Source organism: Sciurus carolinensis, chromosome 8 (genome assembly GCF_902686445.1).
Source record: "Sciurus carolinensis chromosome 8, mSciCar1.2, whole genome shotgun sequence".
Taxonomy (NCBI): domain Eukaryota; kingdom Metazoa; phylum Chordata; class Mammalia; order Rodentia; family Sciuridae; genus Sciurus; species Sciurus carolinensis.
In genome coordinates this window covers 78839341-78862013 of record NC_062220.1, presented here as the reverse complement: position 1 = coordinate 78862013, position 22673 = coordinate 78839341, and the positions used below count along the sequence as shown (strand labels likewise).

At 34.9% G+C, this 22673-nt stretch overlaps 1 protein-coding gene across 12 annotated transcripts in view; it reads right to left on the bottom strand.

Annotated features, from left to right (window-relative positions):
- Hdac9 (histone deacetylase 9) overlaps window positions 1-22673 on the bottom strand; it is a 701371-nt gene that overhangs the window by 156892 nt on the left and 521806 nt on the right. For 11 of the 12 annotated variants that reach the window (XM_047560095.1, XM_047560092.1, XM_047560098.1 and 8 more), the window contains one exon: window positions 6745-9367. In XM_047560095.1, coding sequence (XP_047416051.1) covers window positions 9053-9367 — 315 coding nt within the window. In that variant the 3' untranslated portion in view covers window positions 6745-9052. Of the gene's footprint in view, window positions 1-6744; window positions 9368-15288; window positions 15370-22673 lie in introns of those variants that run through there. The other variant, XM_047560086.1, reaches the window with a different exon arrangement.

Here is a 22673-nt window from a genome sequence, read left to right as displayed (position 1 = left end):
GGCCAATTTTCTGGGTTTTGCTTTCTGATTGATTTATAATAGGGTGAGAATTACATTTATAAAAAATGTAATTACCAATCATATGTATCAAGTGAGTAAAAATAGAGTTGGTAGAATTAAGTAATTTGCTCCACATGGAATTGACAATAGATGATGGAGTTGGAGATGAAACGAGATGAAACTCCTATAGTCTGACTATAGTGTCAGTGTTACAGTTACTAGGTGGTTACTTCTATGGGGCAGGGCCATGCAGGGATCTCAAAGACAATGAAAAAGGCCACTGTTGAAGGTGTAATGCACACATTGTCAAGATAACACATCTATTTTCATGTTTGGTAATAGTTTTCTTTATTTAAATGTATATAAGGATGAGGAAAGTTGGTTTACTTTTTGAGAAATACTAATATATATGAATCATTCTGTCTTGTTTCCAAAGTCTTATTTTTAAAAATTATCAGTAGGTTATATGGAAATAAGAAATACTAATAAAGAGGATATATTATTTGAAATACTGCATTTTATCTAAAAATATGTGCCAGATACTACAACAGAAGCAACAAAGATTCATATGATTATAAATTATAAAAAGTCAATTCAGATATGAGTAATATCAAATAAGAAATTCATCAAGAAAACAATTTTCATCTTTACCAGTGGCCAAAAATGAAAATTGAATAGTAGCTATTTTTACTACAGCTGTCTTAAAGAAAATATTGTTAATGAGGACACAGCACAAGAATTACTCCATCAAGTTAAAAATAATTCTATATATTCACACAGAAAACAAAAGTGAGCATGTAGAAGAAAGGGAAGAAAATGGCTAATAGCCATTTTCATCTGAATAAGGGAAATGCAAAACAAAAATCATTCAAATGAAGTCTAATTGAGCACAGGTTCCCTGGATGGTGGTTGGAACAATGAGAAACACAATATATTTCCCTAACCTCAAAAGACAAAAAGTCAATGATATAGAGGGTAATAGTTACAGAAGAATTACATGGTGATTTATATGGAACTGATTACAAACTGGACTGGAGAATCCAGGTGGATTAGAGAAATCTGAGAAGCAGTAGAGGGCTTGGAAAATGAAGTTCAAGTCTTCTTCAATAGGCTCAAAAACTTGGAGAAAGTCCTGCTGACTGGAGCCCAAGTGGGAAATATGCTAAGGTGCCTAAGCAATTAGGTTATATTGGGAGGAGCAAGTGCCTGGTCAGAGTATGATGTTGAATTATAAAGAATATAACTTCTTAATACCACTTAAAGGAAACAAATAGGACAAAATCACTGTAGGTCATGCCAGACAAATGGGAATATGGCATTGGTAAATCATAGTGAGTTAACTGAATGTGTATAAACATCCCCAGTGATGCCAAGAGGCTATTACAGTGATAAGACCACACATATATTTTAGTATTCATGAAGGTAGTGCCTGGGGGAAGCAGAGCCAAAGGGAATGTGAAAGGATGTTGGGGTTTGAAATTAGAAATAGGAAGACAAACTACATATATGAAAAAAGGAGAGAAGCTTATCAAAGATAACTTCATACTTATCTATACCAGTGTCTAAATGTCTTCACTGAAATAAAACTGCACACTTTACAGATGAACTTACTAAATTTAAGATGAGAGTAAGTGCAGTAAATGAATTGTCCATCTAATTAATATTGATGATAAAACTGACACTTAGTTGTTCTTAAGGTAAAGGAGAAAAAAATCTTTGATCCCTTAAACCAGTAAGATGTCACAGATTTCTTCTAATACTAAGATTTTGTGCCTTTGTGTCAGACTAAGTGCAATAGAAAGATACTGGCAAGAACAAATATTTATCGGTTCAGGTTTTATAGCCCACTCATTTGCAAAATGATGTGATAAGATCTGTTATCAAAATATAAGATAGAGATTATCTAAAGCAAAAATATAAACATATGTGAGCCACAAATTTAAGCCATATATATAATCTCAAATTTCCTAGTCATGTTGAAAAGTAAAGCAAAAAAAATTTAATAATAGGATATTTAAAATATTGTTATTTCAATATGTAATCAATGCATGCTGAGATATTAGTATAATTTTACACTGTATCTTTGAAATCTGGTGTGCATTTTGTATTTAAAGCAAATCTCAATTCTTGTCAGTCACATTTTAAGTGCTCTATAGATACATGTAGCTACCAGTTTTAAAGTCTAGGGGGTCTTCCCAGATATTCTATCAACAAAGGCACAAAAAGCAAAGGAAAGACACAGACAACATGAACTTTAAGTGCAACATGAAATTTAAGTGCAAAGTAGACATAAGTGAAAATTAGTGAGGGTAAGATTTTAAAACCATATCTATAAAGAAAAATAGCCAATTTGGTTTTTCAAAAATACAAGGAAAAAAAGCCTCCCTCAAAGGAAAATAAACAGTTTTTTCACTCAGTTTATATCAGATGTAATCAACATCAAGATTGAAGCATTTAAATGATTCTTTAGGAAGAAAAAGGGAAAAAGAGAGTTGTATCAAATGCTAAAAAGCAACAAGAATTAGTAGCAGGAAGGGAAGAAACACAGGACCAAAGTCAAAGAGAAATAAGGAAAACAGACGATGCATGAAAAAGTGGAGCCAGTCATTAAGATATTATCTCTTTAAGAATAACTCAAATGCATGGAAGAAAATTTTATAAAAAATAGTGTATGTAACTCAAAAGGGGTCAAAGGCCTAAAAGTAAGTACCACAGAACTCTGAGAAGGAAGAACAGGGGTTAATCTTTGTGATCTTGGATTAAGCAACAGTTTCTTAATTATAACACCAAAAGCACATGCACCAAAGGAAAAAGAGATAAATTGGATTTAGTAAAACTTAAAACTTTTTCTCATCAAGGGAATCGTGTATCTGATGGGGATTAATAAGCAAACGATATTTTAATACACTCTTACAACTTAATAAAAAAAGTCAACTTAAAAAGTAGACAAAGACTTTGAGTAGACATTTATCCATCATGCACCTGGCAATAAGCAAGTGAAAGAATGATCATAAGCATTACTTCTTTGTGACACAGAAATCAGAGCAAAAATGACAGCTCTTCATTCCCATTAGTATGCTGTCATCAAAAAAGCAAGAAAACAGTGTGTCAGAGAAGATACGGAGAAATTGGAACTCTTATGTATAACTAGTGGAAAGGGAAAATAATTGAGCTATGGGGAAAACAGTTTGGTGGCTCCTCAAAAAGCTAGAATAACTATATGAGCCAGCAATTTCATTCCCAGATATACACTGCAGAGAAATAAAAACACAAATGTACATGAATGTTCATAGCAGCATAACCCATAAGAGATTAAAAACTAAAACTAATCCAGTGTCTGTCAACAGATGAACTGATAAACAAAATGCAGTGTATACATACAAGGGAATACTACTCAGCTATAAGACAAAATGGACTGATATCTACTACCACACAGATGAAACTTGCAGTGACTAAAGGCCACATCATGCATGATTTCATGCATACGATGTGTCCACAATAGGCGAATCCATACAGACGTGAAGTGGGTGAATGGTTCCAGGGGTCAGGAGCAGAGGGGAATGGGCAGTGACTGCTTAAAAAGCAGATATGATGAAAATGTTCTGGAATTATTAGGGATAGCTGCACAGCATTGCGAATGTGCTAGAAACTACTGAATCGTACAGGTTAAAAGGCTGAAAATGGTGAATTTTATTTTATATGTTTAAATTTTATCCCAATTTTTAAAAGCACAGCAAATAGCACAGAACCTTTGAAGAAAAATAATTAGCCAAACCTTGGTAAATTATAGTTGGAGAAATAAACTTAGTAATTATTTAAATTAGAAGAGAGACAGCACAAATACTATCAGCTGAAGTAATAACAGTGAATGGAGTGATGATAATCTACAGTTGAGTCAAAATATCAAAGAAAACAAGGGAAATTACACAGGAAATATGAGAAGTATATTCTGAAACTATGAATCAAAGAATTGAGAATCTCAGGTAAAAACTATTAAGAATCAGGCCAAAGTTCAGGAAGTGTTTAAGGTCGTTGGCCATCTCCCAAACCATTTCTGAATCACTCTCCCAAAGGGCTTGAAAAATATAGGTTCCTGAGCTCCAAGTCAGGACAACAGGATCAGAACCTGTGGGGATGTGATCAGAATATGTTTCCCTCAAAAGAACTTTCCTCCACATTATAATTAGAAAAATGCCTAAGAGGTCTACAACTCAATGGATGATTCTGTTTTTCCTTCCACAATATTTATATAGAGCATTTTAGGTCAAAATGATTATCAAGTGCATGCTTGACAGGTTAAAACTGTTTTAAGAGACAGGGTCCTGCTTAAAAACTGGACTCTGTGCCTTGGCTGGGGAATTGGGTAAGCAGTAGTGAGGGTCAGCTTAGCTGGTTGAAGACCTTTCTCCCCCAGGTACAGCCAAGCTGTTTTACTACATCCCAGTACTGGCACTGATCAGGGAAAAAAGAAAAGAAAGAAAACCCCACAAGTTTTCATGATTAAAAATGACTGAACACATCATGTGCAAGAATTAGAACCCTCAGCTGTTAGAAATAAAAAAGAATCCTAATCTTATAATTTGTAGCACTGATTTAAAAAAGAGAGAGATAATTGATTCAAAACAGGTTGGTAAATGCTAATGGGGAGGGGAAGGTGGCAGGAGGGAGGAAGAGAAGTAGTATGAATTGAATTAAATGGACAGAAGCAAGCATATGGGACATGCCAAGAACTGTTGTACAAATGTTAGTGCACTGCTAAAGCTTGAGAGCAAGGATTTGGTGCCAGATTAAAGTTAGACTGCCACTAACTGGGTGACCTTGACTTTTACATCTCTCAGTTCTAGGATGGGATGGTAGTAATACCTAATTAATAAGTGAGGACTGAACAAGTTGACAGATGTGTATAGATCTAGAGGGTTAATAGATACAAAGTGCTTGCAAGGATACCTGGTTTCACTGGAGGGTTGCAATCCCTGAAAGTAAAAGTCTTTTGATAAATCAAGATGATTCAAAAACGAGACATTGTCTAAACAGTTCATAAGCCTCAAAGAAGTTATCACAAAAAGATATGAAACCATATGAATAGAGACCTTTTTAAGTCTATTATTAGTCTACTGGAAAGTTACAAACCTATTTTCCCTTTATTTGTCTAACTTCTTTGATTGCCCTCCTATATTGGATGGAGAAATTATCAATGATAAAGGGAAAGAGAGTCTCAAAATCCTTCTCTTGCATATCAAAGCTCCTCACTACAACTGGTTACAATTAAAGCCCTCAATTATTTATCATTGTAAATCCTCAATTGTACACCCACCGTTTATACCTACTACAGTTACTTACAATTGCATGCTCCAATTGTTGAATAAACATCACCAAGGAATGCCAAATTTAAAAAAAACCTATTATCTATCTATATAATTATTAAGTGCTAGATTAAAAAATTGTATCTGAATTCCTTTATTTGTTTCATATTCCTTTCTTCCAAAGGAATATGAAACAAATAAAAAATACTTAAAGTCTCCCTGTCTTGGATCTAGCACTCTACCCCTCAGCAACCACCTTCATCAGGGAGGAGGCCTTTTTACTGCACAAGAGAAAATTCGATGATTATCTATACCAAGGCTTAGCAAAGACTATTTGTATGGAGAAAAGATGCTTTTTATTAAAATGGTTACTTTATATAACATTTCAGAAATCCAATACACACTGTAAAACCATTATTTCATCAATTCCTCTCTTATTTTAGGATCTCCCCTGAATTAATCTTTTAAATTTAATAGTTCAAAGGCAAATTTCAGAAAATTATGAGTAGCATCAATGGTATTTTCAGAATTCTTAACCAAATATTCCAATGTATGGTCTCATGGAAGGATAATGCATCATGTAACATTCAGTAATTATAGCTCCATATTTCCTAAGACTCTAATGCAATACTGTTGTGAATTAGAATAACATAAACCTGTATGACACTATTGAAGATTAGATTAAGTGAACCAAAAACATAAAAAATCACTTTTAACCTATTGAACCAAATTCACAGTAACACATTATGAAGCATTGACTAGAATTTTGCTGGAAGCAGCTCAGAAGAGAAGAAAGGTAGGTACCGCCTGGCCCATTTGATGTGTATGATACAGTTCCCTTTACCTGATTAGGCTCTTTGTTCTTCACACTAGTATTATAGTAATTGTTACCACATAAGGGAAGCTCATTTAATTACTATTTTCTCTTTAAATTTATTCCCTGTCACTATATATGTGTAGTTCAAGATCTCATTGCAATAAATGTAATTATTATGATAGTTGGAATATTATTCATTTAATATTTACTGAATGCTTGTTATCATCAAGGGATTATGTTAAGCTTTTTAAAAATAATTTTTAAGTTGAGCATAGTTAGGAGCTGACATCTATTTATTTGAAGTTTTATATTTATAAGTTGACATTTTAATTTAAATACCAAAGATGATAGCATATCATGGGAAAATTCACACTGGAAAAGGAGAAGGCAACAAATTTTACATATGTTTGCTATTAGATAATGGCTGGTGTAAATAGTTTAGAGTCATTATTGTTGAATGTATTATTTTTTAATGGTATTAGAAGTAACTGCTCAAATATCTTTATTTTCTTGTTTCAACAAAAAAAAAATGGCAATATATTTTGGCATATGAGACCTAGTATACAAGTTTCAAATTCAATTAAATATATAAAGTTTACACAAAGCCAAATGTATGAAAGGGGATCTTTTAAAAAAACTTTATTTGAGAAAGGAAGAGACTTATAACAGAAGGCAAGAAGGGAAACATACAAACAATATATTTACAACACAAAACAAGAGATCACCTTCAAGGGTGTAAATTATAATAAATACAGTAGATTTTAAAAGAGACATTTATCAATTAGTTCTAAGATTATTTAAGTCCAGCTTTCCTTTTCACTGGTTCCAGGTAGTTTCTTGATTAAATTCAAAGACTATCAAATTCAAACAATTAACGTCCACCAACTGTACTGATGAAGCTCTCTCAAATGACATTATAAAAAATAGTTTTTTTGTTTGTGATTACATATCTTTGAAGTAATATTATACAAAAGTCTGCTCAGCCACATGTTCCTCCCCAAATAAAATGTATTTTAAAAGATGCACTATCCCTTTTTTATGAGATTGAAAAAAGACTTTGAAGAAAATGAATATTTATGAGATGGAAAAAATATACAATTTTATCTTAGGCATGCCATATTTTTAATGCAAAACAACTGACAAAAAAGTCATTTTAATATGAAGGAATATACTAGCCAATATGTTGGTGATAGGGAGTGTTGCCTATTATAGCTATTTGTCAAATTATCAGAAGGACTTTCATTATATGGAAAAGTTTTAAACTTTCTAACTTCTAGTTATGTTAATTTAATTTGAATGGAGCCTTTTTAAAAAAGGATAATGTATCTTTAGCAGTAACATTTTTAAAGAAATATTTTTAAATGTCACAGCAAAATGTAAACAACACGTGCCAGTAACACAGTTGAACAATGTCTACATTTGGCAAAACTGCTATATCTCCTTTGAAACAGGATACTACACCTTAAAATACCTTGAATTTAGAAATATAAATATTTAATAGAAAAAAAAAACCTCACAAAGATACTAGGTCAATTTGGATTATCCATATTAAAGGGGTCTTAATACAGAGAACCTTTAACTAGCTTAACAAAAGTAAACCTATAAAACAAGGTAAACATATCAAAAGGGAATATGAAGGAAATGTTCCAGTGAAAAGCTTCCGTAACAATTTCCCTACTTGTGGTGTTATTTTCTTAGACAATAAATCAATTCATAGAGTGCCCTTTAAAAACAGAAAGAGTAAAACACTATCCTCAGACTTTTTTTTTCCTACATTCCTCAGTACATGAATCACTTGGACTTCCTGTTTCCACAAGGCATTTCCTGTTCAGCCTCACAGAATCACTTTTCTGTAGAAGAACAGCAGGAACCTGACAAAGAACTGACTTAAATAAACATGGTCTTCTTTGCCTTCAAAGTTGTTTGTATTTTATAGCATCAAAGGACATAGTCCTTCTGATGGTGCATTACATACAACTAAATTCTTTTGTTAAACCCAACTTTCATAATTTTTTATTTGCCAAAATGATATGGTATGTGCCATGTCATTATGGAATTATATGTAAGAGAGTCTAGTGATACTGATTATAAAATATAATACACCTTCTTTTACAACTGGTTTTGACTTGATATCAGGTGACAATCATACTGTATTTTCTGCATTTGTAGATACAATATAGTATCTGATTGGACCATAATGTTGCACATCACTTCTCACCAACATTTGCATCTGCTTCATTTGATCTTTTTCAATGGATGATGTCATCAAATTACACAAGAAAAAGTAAAATGTGCAGTGCTAGGTGAGAGATAATGTTATATCTAAAGTACTCCAATTTGCATTTATATATTTAAGACCGCCTGTATTCCTAATATTTTCAATTGCAATCTACACAATAGCCTAGGACTACTGGTTTGGTAACCAGATATTTCTACTTAACAAAAAAGAGAGAGGAAGGAAGGGGCAGACTACCTTTGACAGTGTTCAAGACTGTAGTATGATACACTATGTACAGTGATGTGAAAATTGGATTCTATAAGTTCAAAAAGATCAAAAACTAAGAGAATGTTTCATTGATCAGACTGGACAAGTACATCCAGCAGTCACTGATCTCAACAGATAAACTAAAAATAACAGTGAGTTCGTTTTCCTTAGAAGTAACTGGTGTGGCAGGCTTTGGAATGAATTTAAAGCCTACTAATTACTTGGATATTATGTAGCATAATTTTAGCAAAACAGGTATTTTCTTACCAGTGGAGTTTCAATTAAACCTTGATATCTACTTAGAGATCAACATAGACAGATCTCTATATAGATATATACATTTACCTGTATTAATCAGAATTCTTAAACACTAAAATCAGATCCTTCAGAGTTGTAAACTGATAGGAAATGATATCCATTTACCAAAACCTGCAATGCATTTCATGTTCAGATAATAACTTTAATTACAAATCCTGGAGCTAAATCTTTGCCTATTACCTGTTGCATAAAAGCAGCCTGCTCCCCAGATTCCATTTCCTGGATCTGAGCATCTTCATCACTGTCCACTGGCTCTTCCTTGACCTTCACAGCCCCAACTTGTCCGAGTGTGTCATCCACACAAGCACCGCTGTCGCTCCTACTGCTGTTGTCACTAGAGGGCGCTCTGTCTTCCTGCATCGCCTGGTCCCCCTGAAGCTCTTCCTCAGCTTCCTCCAGGTGACTGCCTGGTTGCTTCAGTTGTTCAATAGATTTCGAAAGCAGCTAGAAGAGAGTGTTCAGGGGTTCAAAAGTCAATAGTTCTTGATGGTAACAGAAAATTATACTTTGACCTCTAATAACTCTACTACAGCACACTCTGACTTTTAATCATAGCTCATCATTTCAAAATGAATTTGTATGCAACAAGCTTCCTCAGTAACACAAAATCTAAAGCAATCCCTCCACCTGTATTGGTGTGTTTTTAAAAAACAGATTACTTTTAATGCACTTAGAAAATGGTGGAAGAGGTGGGGAAAAGGTAATTAAACTGTGTCCTTGGAAACCATGAAACTTTCACAAGGACAGGTTTCATGGCGGTCATTTCATACAAGTAAGTTTGGAAATAATACTTTTATCAAAAGAGGAAAGGGGGTAATATAAAACTTTCCAGATCTAATTTTTCAAAATATTTAAACCTCTATAGAAGCCCCAAATACAAATGAAAGTAGCCTTTCATGTCTATCTAATTTTTCAGTACCTATATGGTCAAATTATAGTCAAGTGATAAAGCACCTTCACGGATATACTTGTAAAACACAGAAATATTTATTTCAGAATTCTGAAAAGGCACAGATTTGTAAAAAAAAAATTGATAGCATTAAAATGTTTTATAAATAGATCCAAATGAAACTGAGTAATGGTAAAAAACAAGGATTTAGCTTTCAATCTGAAAATTATTATTTAGACGTTTTGGTTATTTTATAAATTAAATTACATTTAATCTTCAAAAACACATAGGTTAACTTCTTGGTGATTAAAAAAGACAACTGATGATATTCCTAATTTAAACAATAGCAAAATACCATAGCATGAAAACTCAATAAATGGGGAAATAGTTTAAAGATGATTTCAGCTGACATGGGCCTTTTGTTTTATTTCACAATAGTCCTGTTGACTGATCATCTGGAGACCTCAAACTGTTTTCAAGGGTGGTTAGAGTTTTTATGCTAAGTCAATGGCTATGCAAGCAACATGCCAATTATCATAACTAGCAGCACACTTAGAATACCACCACTGAAACCATGAATACAGATTTTTCTACATAAAATTTAAGTTAACCTCCCACTCATACATAATTAGGTTTTAAAAACTAAACATGTTTAAAGTTTGAATACATAATTACTCAAACTTTGAAGGGCAAGCTCTTTAGGCTTATAAAACATCCTCTGGTCCACATAATCTCAAATAGTTCTTAACACTCTGACAGATCCCTTCAATTTTACTGCAGGTAGATGTCTTGTTCAATAATTATCTATGTCCTTAAGACACACAGTGCTATGTATCAGAAAAGGTCACTGCCCTGCCCTCAAGGCCTGGATTTCAGTGTGTTAGAAAGTCATAAAACAGATTAATAAAGTCATTATTTTTTTTAAGAATGAAGATTTTATTTTTGTGTAGGACAAATGCTTTAAAGAAAGGAACATGGATGCTATGAAAGCCTATGCTACTTGGAATAGGAGTAGAAATGGGAAAAGGGGAGTTTCACTGGAGGAAAGGCTGGTGGGATCTGAGGACCAAAAGAAAATGCTGGAAAGATGATGCTGGAGTTTATACATGTTTTGGTGGAGAATCTCTAGAAATAAAATATAACTTAGAGTAAACTGTATATGAGACCTAGAATCCCCAGACCTAATTCAGACATGATCAAGCTAAGAGAACACATGCCAATTAAGACCCATATCAAAATGACCCATATCAAAAGTTTCAATATTAATGACCTTGGTGCTGACAATCTAATTGTTATTTTCCTGAGCAGACAGCATAAGGAGAATATTCCTCTTATGTTCTGAATGTCTGAAATTACATTTTAAGGAATTACATTCTGTACTTTTGATCCAGTTCTGAACATGAACCAGCAATCTCTGTCTTAAATTCATAATAGTTTGCATACCTTAATGAGGCTGAAGAAGAGAAATTTAATAGTCCTGAATTCTCACTACATAATCGTAGGATCCCATGCGATTTGCTTTTAGAAACAGAATCTACAAGATCATGAAAAGCGAGTAAGATTTTTAAAGGAAAAGTCCTGGTTGTGCTGCAACAACAGGGATAAGAGCACTGAGTGGCAAACACCCACTCATTCTTCAGAGACAGAAAGGACATCAGTCAGGCCTGCAACCCTTACCTCCTACAAAGAGAAGGTTACAGGGTCTTGTGGGAAGAAGGGATTTATCGGAGAAAGGTTGAAGAAAGCTAAAGAGCCCCTCAGAGAAAGCATTCGCAGTAAGAATGCTGACCGTTCACCTGGACGGACGCTCACCAAGCTGTAGAAATGCTCCGTCTTGCTACCCCAGCTTAGCTGGAAAGGTTAAAGGGAACTGGCTCCTTAGAACTGGTAGACCAATGACACTCATGAGGCAAGCAGATACCCCCAAGAGGGTGGTGGAAATGATCCTGCCAACACGAAAAGCTGGCCAGAGAGCATAGGCTGGTGCTCTTAGAAAATGCCATGTCAGAAGACCCTGCTTATGGTAGGGTGGCTCTGAACCTCAGCCAGACTCTGGATGTTTGATTGATGTTATGGGGAGTACTCAACAACCAAGTATTCACCTCTCATTAAGTAAAAGGGCTTTTCTCTTGCTGTCCTTCCCCCTTTTTTTTTTCCTGGTGCCAACATGGCCTCTCAGTTCCTTGATCTCTTAACCTCCAAAGTTGGGGTCCTCCATTCTGCCTCAGCACAATACCATGATCTTACCTCACAGGTCTTCAGCAGTAACTGTACAGTCTCCTAGATCTCTATTTCAAGCACCATTCCTTTCTTCTGGCTCATTCTCTGAATATTGTGACCTCAACCATTCCCTCAGCTCTAGTGGGTCCTACAAGCCAAATTCTCACTGCCCACTCTTCCCCTCATTTGCTCACTTCCCTTCTTGCTGGGCTAGGTTCCACTTAACCCTCCTCAATATGAATTTTACTGGACAAGGAAGACTCCTAACCTTTGTTCACACTAAATCTCTGCCAAACTCAAGCAGCTGAATGATCCAGGAAATAAACAAACTATTAAAATCATGCTGAGTGTTTCTCTTTAAATTCATAACCCTACCCCTCTGATGGTCCACCATGCTGCCTGGAAGTTCTCCTCCATTTCTTGAGCTAATTCACTGTTACTTTATCAATGACTGCTTCACACTATCATCTTTCTTCTCAAATCTGAACATCCCTGCCTTTTCCTCACTCCCTGCTAATGCCTTTGTTCTTATTTCACTGAGAATATAGAAGCATCAGAAGAGAAACTCAGCATTCTGCTATCACTGCAGTTACCAAGTTGTTCCTTCCAACTTTCCTGCTGTTACAGTGAATGAAATGTCACTGCTCTCTCATCTTATGCCCTGGATTCCATCCACTGCAAACATGCACTCTGCCCTCTGTCACATGTGGGTATTCTCATTTATACATGTTTTAGTACTATGGCCCATCTTAAGGAAGAAACTTCCCTTGACTGCTTCCCCCACTCTTTCCCTCCCTCCACCATGAAACTCCTTCAGTTATCTCTTTTCATTTTCACATCTCTTTTTTTCATTCTCCTTTGAATCTACATCAGCTAGGTTTTTATCTACACCATTTGACCAAAATCTCTCTCCTTAAGGTCATTCATAATAGCACAGACGCAAAATCCATCAGCCATTTAAATGAGATGTTAAGAGGTGTCAGTGAAGGTAAACCGATCTAGGTAGTGAAACAAGACAAAAATCACAGCATCTTGAAAAAGAAAAGACTGATGTCACTTGGTGCAACCAAAGATCTGAGCATTAATTTGCTAGAATATAATTTTCCATAGATACCAAGTAAAAGATGAATCTAATACAGATAAAACCTTGAGTGTTTGATGTCCATTTTAACAGAATACTTTCTAAAATCTAACATAATAATATATTTCTGAGGTCAGTGAAGTACCCAGAAATCACCTCTATTAGTGCATAAATCAAATTTCATCAGCGTTCACAACCTCCCCAACACAGATACATATATGACACTGTATACAAAAATTTTTAGTGTGCAATACAGAAATAATGGCATTTGTTCCAGTTAATTCATTTGACTTCATCTACTTCTGATGTACTAAGGGAAACAGAAAGGGGGGAAAAAAGCCAGAATGAATAACATTGGGATCACTTGGTAATAAAAAGACAAATGGCAAAACATTCTTTTTTCCAAAAGTAGAATTCCTTAATGGTTTATAAAAGAAACATTTCATGACATATAAAAGCAATTTATGAGTAGAAATCATATAGATGTAAAATGTTGGGGTTGAAAAATGTCTAATAACATTTTAAAACTCTTATTTTATAAAGAAGGAATCCCATGCCCAAAAGAAGCCAAGTTATCTCCAAGACTGCAAAATGGGAATTTGATTATTAAAAAAAAAAAAAAAAAACAGCAGAAAGCTAGAACCTTCTATACTTCCCTGCTTTGTATTCTCTTCTGAAAAAAAATATATATAGATATATGACAACTGAATTAATATAAACAATTCTTATCTCTCCCCTGAGCTCTAAACTTGCATATTCGGTTGCTTACTAAATAAATGCTTAGGTCTAAAATATCTAAAAAGTAACATCATACACTTAAATAGTTCAAAGATAATCTTTATTCCCATCCCACCCAAACGTACCAATCACCCAATCTTTCTCATCTGAGTAAACAGCATCACCCAACTGCAGAAGTCAATAATCTAAGCATTATGCTTGTTTTTCTCTCATCTTTTCTATTCCATCTATTATCAAGTCCTCAGCAATCCAATCTTCTCCACTTCCTTTGCTATCACTTAAGTCCTAAGTACCATTGTTTTCTCTGGGAACTTCCAAAATAACCAACTGTTGGGGCTTGCATCTTATCCTCTTGAACTTCAATGGTTCTATCTCTTACTGTAGCTCTAATAATTCTTTTCAGACTATAATTTAGGTAACATCAGTTCTCTACATACAATTGTCCAATGGCTTCTCGATAGGCTTATAATAAAATACAAATCTCTTTACATGGTACACAGATGTTCTAGGACCTGGCCCCACCTACCTCTCATAGTATCTCATTCACGTACTCCAGTTACACTGCCTTTTGCCTATCCAGTGAACGTGAGCATGCCGATCTGATTCTCCTACCAGGTCTGAGGAGAAGCTGTGCTCTCTTCACTTCCCCAAGTCTTTACATTCCTAACAGGCTCCTTCTTATCAGATTTTACCTCTATTATTGTCTCATGGATAAATATTTTCTTTATAGCCCTTCTAATTATCTGACATTATGTAACTATTTTTGTTTATAGTCATAGCTGTTCTTGCCCCTCACTATAATTTAAGCTTCGTGAGGGCATGAACTTGATGTTTCTCCTCATGTTCTAGTCTAGTACCTAATAATTAATTGTATGACACCTAGCTGGAGCTTCATAAATATATGAACACTTAATGCTAAGCAACAATGCTTTCACACTTTTCTCCTAGGTTATGAAGCAAAGCCAATGTCTCCATGACCAATAACTACCACTTTTTCATCTTTTCTGGAATAAGAGGTTCTTTTTGTGTAGATTCACCAAATAAAAAAAGAGATAAATGGGACTTTCTAGAGACAGTGTAGCAAAAATGTAAGTGCACAGAGGGAGTTAACCTACACTTCTGATTTTATTTGAGGTATTTGACTAAAGCTGTTTTCATTTAAACACTCAAATTTGCCAGAATGGAAAAATTAGCAATTAACATCAGCAAGGAAACTCTACAAACAAAAGTCACAGAGAAATTCTGCCTGCCAGGTTTGACTTATTTCAGATTTTTAAAATGAAAAGTTACTTGGTGCTATTTGTAAGTATTTAGACTGTGTTGTATTCTATGTGTTTTTGAACTACAAATATCACCATTACAAGGATGGTAGGGCTAACCCTTTTCTAATTTGTACTGCTGCTGAGTGGCCCCAGATGCGGCGAGATGTCTGCTTACTCTCAGTGGGGTACCAGGGTCTGTCTTTGGTTGAACATCTGGAGGTGATCCTCCAGCAAAGTTGAGCTGTTGCCTTGCTGGCTAGAAAACAGAAGACGAAACATCTGTGTGACAGATAAAATGTGCAAGCCTGCGTGAATCTCTGCTGAGGCCCCATCTGTAAAACACTGTGCGCCATTTGTCTGACACCAGGTGAGTTACTATGGGGGGGACCCCAGCTGAGATGAAGACAGTGGCTGCACAGCTTCTTCTTTTCCTTTTATCTGTGCTCTTACTCATCTGTCAGCGTCTCTGTATTCTCTATGCTACTGTACGGCCATTGTACTGGATGCTAAAAATGCTGCAGACAGTCTACAACCATTCCAGGCTGGGAACACCCATATACTAATACACATTCACACAGATATTCTGTATGCCAGGTAGCATGGCAAATGAGCAAAAGTCTAACACCTTCAAGTGTTACAACTAAACTCTTCAGATTTTATCCATCCCTGATAGGCTTAGAGCAAAATCCATAACTTCAGTATTTTACTTCCCATATAAGCATCCCATTCTATCAACAAAAGATGTAAAATTCCTTAAATAATGTTTAAAGGCCATGTCACTAATCTTTACATATTAGTACTTTCAGCTCATCTTTATGAAACTTACATGGTTTGACACAAGTCTACAAATCAATATAAGCATAAGAGCCTTTAAATACAACATCCTTAAATTCTATGATTTAATTTTTTTCCACAGAAATCCTTCATGTCCCCACAAATATCTTCAGATATGAAACCGAGTAAGGACAGGACCAGATAAAAAGAAAATCTGTTTATGACAGAGATCTGATTTTCTGACATTGTCAAGAAATCATTAATCACTGGTGTTTAGAATGTGATTATTGAACTACACAAAGTGACCTTTAACACAATTCTTCACTTCCTTATTTTGCCTCAAATTTTAAGACAGATTTTGAATCAGGTAATGGCAACAGCACAAAGTTCATCATTTTTCTTTTTCTTTTTCTTTTTGTTAAATAAATGTAATATTCTTCTTTGGGAAAAATAAAACCTTTTCCTTAAGCTCCAAGGAAACTAGATTTAAAAATAATGATAAAATTCTGTCTCAAATTCACAAATAGATTAGGTATGTACCAACTGTTCTTAAAAACAACAGGCAGAACTTGGAGAGCTTTCAAATTGAGAGGTCTACTTAGAGGACTCCTGCCTCAAGCCAAAACATGTCATTTAAAACTTCTGTGCATTTTAGGAAAATAATCAGAGGAACCAAAATTAAATAACAAGAGAGGAAAGATTTTCTAAATATTGGTTCATTATTTACATAATTAAAAGTCTTAACTGGCAAGCATCCTTTCTTACCAATATTGAAGAGGTATAAATTAATCTAAGGATAAAGTAAATTTTTAATAAACTTCTTTATCTTTTTAACTCTAAATGTTTGTCTAAAACAATGCCTGCAATAAAAATATTTTTCAAAATTTCCTGATATTTCCATAACAATTATTTTTTTTTCCTGAAGTAAATTCAATTTTTCCTTCTCTCAGTTAGTTTGACAAAGTTGTCCACTGACTCTTTCATTCTATCAATAATTATTTTTATTGAGCTCTTAATATATGCAAGGCCCTGGAAAAAGAAGGGTCAATTAACCAAGAGTCCAGCACTGAGAGAGACAGAAAACGGAAGCAATGGAAGAGTTCATGTGTTGCAAATGTTGGGGGAAGTGGTGAGTATGAGTATCTATTTTAGCTTGGATGGGCAATGAAGGCCCCTTTGAAGTGGGGAGGTTAGCACTAAGACAAACCCCCATAAAAAGCTCAAATCCTGAGAAGACTTGGAAGCTGAACATTCCATAAGAAACTCTGGCTGAAGTTGAGTGAAGGAGGGAAGAGATGAGGGCAGTGGGAAAGGATAAGAGCTGGGTCATGACAGCTTTGAAGACCACATTAATGTGTTCTGATCCTATCCTATATTCAGTAAGCAGCAACTGGGGAGCTTGAAGCAATACCATGACATGATGTGATTTGCATTTTAAATGATCACTGTGACTGCTGGGAAAGATTGAACTTAGGTAGGCAAAGTGCAAACAGGAAGAATGGACTTTGAGAGCATAAAATCCTCAGCAAGAGAGTTTAACAAGGGTTCTTAGGGGGTTTTCTTTAGAACACAGATAAGCTGACTTCCTTTTTGTATGTCCTTTAATAGTACATAATGGGATTTTCCCCCTTGAAATCTCCTTTCGATCTTCAGATAAGAGTATCTTATTTTTCTTAAAAGTTTTCCTCCTGTGTTCCTTAAGGGTAGAAATTAAAGGTTTGGGGACAAAAGGCATTTTCATTTTCTTTGCTTGGTGTTTTTGAGTGACCAAACATTGAAACAAATGGAGTTCTGAACAGACACCATGGCAAAGCCAGTGGTCCTTGGGTCACTCAACTGGAAGACTTCATCCTTTCTCCCAGAGGATCCATTCTTGGCTTTAATAAACTGCACAGTAATACAAACCTCACTTGAACTCTAGATGATAATTACACAGGGAAACAGGGGCCCAGTGTGGCTGAACTGCTCAGTTTTTCAAAGAATGCCAGAAATCCAATTTTTATTTGAAATCTTTCTATTTTAAGAATTGACCAATAATTTGAAAGCTTTTTAGACAATTGGCAGGTCAAAGACGAAAGACCCATGGATGGGTCCAGTCCATAGACTGAGGCTTATAAACTCTGAAAATAATTCCTAAGGTCACTTCTTGCTTGAACATTTTATGATTTAGATCAGTTAGGGATGATATCTGTGTGCTCTTAAAATACAACTTCCCCCATACTTGTGATTTATTTTATGTCAGAAATTCAACCACAGTGCCAGGAGTTGGAAGTAGGGTACAACTACAAAGAAACAGCACAATGGCATTTTAGAAGTTGAGGCAACTATTCTATATCTTGAGTGCAATAATTGTATGATGATATACATTTCTCAAAACTCACTGAACTGTAAGCCGGAGAAATAAAGTTTACTGTGTGGAAATTATACTTGATAAAAAATTCAATCACTAAATATATTACTATTCCAAAGAGAAAACGAGGTCTGCTTCAATGTGAATACAGAGGCACAGGAGAGAGCTGGAACAAACTTCAGTGATTTGGTTTAGAACAAAGCAGCCTGATGCAATATGAGGCAAGTGGGAAATGTGTGCCTTGAAAATATTCTAGCACTTCCAGACAATAATTTTTTATTGACAGAATAAGAAAAACAGAACTATAATGCTATATGAGAATATGAATACTGTGATTTCCTTAGTGTTTACCAAGTTTATAAAGTACCTTCACATAATCTTCTTATATAATTGTCACTATGAGCCTCCAGAATTTGCTGATTAGAGAATTATTGGACAAAATGTTGAATACCTTGATGAAAGCTGCAAAAGTATAAGTAGTTTTTCAAGATCTCAGCAACTTCTTTTGGAAAGTATCAAGCACTCTAAATTATGAAATTCACACTGGCTATGCATTAGATATAACCATCTTTGATTATAACTAACTGTCTGCAGGTCTAAGAGACATTCAAGGGAAAGAGTCGGCCTTCTTCATTTTCATTTATAGTATGCAGCATAATGGTGTTAATAGATCTTTGTGGAACATCATTAATTTCTCTATGCTGGGAAATTATTTTGTAGAAGTGAGTTTTATTGCTGGTTGACAGAATTAAGTTAAAGGAAGACAATAACAGTAAGCTTAGGGTCTAGGATCACAGCTTTGGATGCAATTCTTCCTGCAGAAATGGGGATACTCTAGATCAGATGACAATTAAGGTCATTAAAATCCTTCAGATTTCCTAAGTATTTAGAGAAAGAGCTGAAAGATGCAGGAAATGGAACTAAAATCAGGAACTTACAAGCTACTAAAAGCCTTAACAAAGACACTGCTACACATTGGTGGTTTTCATGTCCACAGATCATTTAGCTATATTAAAAATTCCTCAGTGAGACTTAATTATTTCATTCTGTCAAATAAAACTATTTGTCAAGGTTGGGAAACAATGAAATTATTTAGCTTTCCTCTGCCTTTGAACTGCCTGGAATCAACATTAGTCAAACTATTTATATGGTTTTATTCCCCAGATATTTTTCTTTCCCCTATTTTCTTACCCCATAGTCATGTCCAACTATTGTTTTTTCTCATTCAATGAAAGCGTCTCTGACTAGATTAACAGTGCAGAGTGAAAAGGAAAGGTCGAGGTCCCTCCCTTTGGTCTTCAAGTTGTGAGAGCAGCACTGGGAATGTTTATGAATGCTACACATTAATCCGCTGAAATGGTCCTTTAGTTTCTTTTCCAAACACAAGATTTCATCACATCTAATAATAAAACAACAAGTCATTTTCTGTATATTATAAACCATCAGCTTGTAATTATATAGCAAAAATGCTTCTATATAAATTCTCTGTGATGATGTAAGCTGGTACCACAGCATAAGTGGATTTTTTTAAAACCCACTACATACCTAAGGGGATCTATTTACATTGGGCTAATCATGTCAAAATAGCATCTCTGTAGGGGTACAGTCAAAGCTTCTTTTATAAACCTTTACAGATAGATAAATAATCTAGGAGGCTTTTTACTGTTATAAAACTAAAACTGCCTTTCAATGCTTGCTGAAGTTTCTGAACATGCTATCCATCTAATGGGCAAAATGTAATCCTAAATTGGTGATTAAAAGACTCTGCATGGAAACAAGCTGTCAAATGGATGGAGAGAAATTAATCCTGACAACAGTAATGCCTACTTTCCTAAATGAAAGCCCTGTTCAAATTTCTACTCATCCAGTTTTCAAGACTTAAAACAAGGCACGTTCCAACCACCCATAGATGAGATGCCAACATTTGCATTTCAGTTGAACCTGATGAAATCAGTAAACTTCAGCTTCGGGCTTGCTGAGCACTCTTGTGAGAAGATGTTCATCCAATCTAAAAAACAAAGTGATTATGTGGCAACATGCAAGAAAGGAACAAAATGTGATGTGGTTGTAGCCGGCTCTGCCCTGCATGCACACTGGAAGGCCCTGCAGTCCGTTTGTCAGGATACCTGAATATCCTACCGCCAAGCCCAAGTGCAACCTGCCAAGTGAGTAACTAGACAGAGGGCAAAGAATGGGAAGCTGGGAAGCAGAGTAGAGAAAATGAATTTCTTCATCTGGCAAATCCAAGCAATTCACAGTAATAATTATCTTCCCCTTTTTATATGTGTTTGCTTGTCTTGTTTTTAATTATGAAATCTGTACTTTGAGCAGAAGTAAAATTAGGGAAAGCTTATCTCCTGCTTGGTGACTAAAACAAGACTGAAACTACAGGAACAGGCGGTTAAGAACGCAGACTTTTGTGCCATACAAACTATGTTGGAATTCTATCTCTGTCAACTGGAACTTCTATCATCTGATCAGCTTGCTTTAGCCCTGTAAAATTCACATTCTTGAAATTTAAAAACAAAAGTGAGCTGTTAAGGCTGAAGGTATACTACAGATAGGGCTGCGGATATGGAGAGGTGAGCTCATGGTAGATCCTGCATAGAAAGGGATGTGGTGTTATTTAAGCTCAAGTAGTTATCTTGAGGTATCTATGGAGAAGGTGCTAATGAAATTCACAGGGACACTAGGAGAAAGAGGGCAGCTAGAAAATAAAAATTGTTACAAGTTCCTTATATAACTATGCTTAAAACTTTAATTAACCTACAGGTAAGCCCTGGATAGAATCATATTTATTAGAATAAAGCTAATATGAAACATTTACTTCTTGTTTGAGAATATAAAATATGACTTAGAAAAATTGTGAATGTTTGTCACTCCTGTAGAATTTGTCTCCCTGGCACAGTATGTACTTTTTTTGCCAGTGCACAAAATAGTTCTATATTACAATTGACTTCAGGGTCATTTTACAAAGAAACACACACGAACAAGCTATGCTTGTATGTGACCTCAGGCATGAAAGAATGTACTCTTCTGGGCTGCCATGGATGAATGGTATGGGACAGGGAATGGGTATGAATCATGAGGGATTATAGAGAACATGTACCACTGATGTTTTAAAATTATGCTAAAAGAAAGGAATAAAACATACTACTTGAATAAAGGGTTGAAATCTCTTCCAAAACAACAACAACAAAACTAATGAAAGCTCCCCCTTTACTCAGATCCAGCATTTGAACATAACCATATTCTGCCTTGCTGTCAGAACAATAACATCTACCTGTTTTAATAGAGGCAACCCAGGACATCTGCTTGGCCTCCCATTTACTGGTCTTGTCTTAGATATATTTTTATTATGATAAAATAGTACTCATGTCAAAATGCCTAAGTATCATAGTAATAAATATATAATAAATACTTATATCTAGACTGAACCTTGACATATATAAGATATCATCTCATGATTTATGTGTGTTTTTAAAAAAGTGTTGGCTGATATCCAGTCATAGGAATGCATAAGAAATTTATCACAGAGTTAGAAAGGAGGAAAGAAAGAGAAAATGGAAAGAAGAAAAAATACAATAAGGACAATGCAATCCAGAAAGGTAATTAAATAAGTTTCTAATATTATTTCTTAAAAGAAGTCAATTTCTTCCTCACATCCTCCATCTCAATACTGAGAGCACTGGGCTCCTTTTTACTTGAGCAGGCCACGCTGCCCTTGGCACACTAGCTCCATGAGGATGCTGAATTTTGTTTACTTAGTGCTTAAAATGTCTGCACAAAGTGAGAAGTCAATAAGTTTTTGCTGAATGATTGCACACACAGATGAGATTTCAGTCAAATAAGTACTAAACAAAGACTTCTCTTAAAATTTCTGCTCCTATAGATGTGATCTGATGGAATTAATATGAAAAACAAATATTAGAAAAGGCATTAAAATTCTAGATAAAAGAGAAACTGTTAGGTACAAATTAATTGTATTCCATTAACACCATGGCAAAGAAAGAAAATTAAAAGAATAATGTTGTCAGAAATGGGTGGGGAAGCAGGTGGTATTTGCCAGAGATCAATTTCAAATACATTCAACAAAAAACGTCTGAAGAATTTGGAAAAGCTGTACATAACACTCAGATATGGATGTGGCTAGAGACTGCCCTTTCGTTTTTTAGGCAGTGATTAGAATACTCCTTTAAAATCATCAATATGCCAAAGTAACTGTGGCGTGTTTTGTTTTAATCAATCATAGAATGCTTTACCAGAAAATTAAATTGGTAATACTGAAATTTCAAGTAGGCTCAGGAGAAAATTACTAATATTCTATTTTTTTGTTTGTTTGCTCTTTTGTATTTTGGGGTGGGGGTATTTTATTTTAGAAACTCTTTTTTTTTTTTTTTTTTTTTTCCAAAAGAAAAGACAAAATATACTGGCAC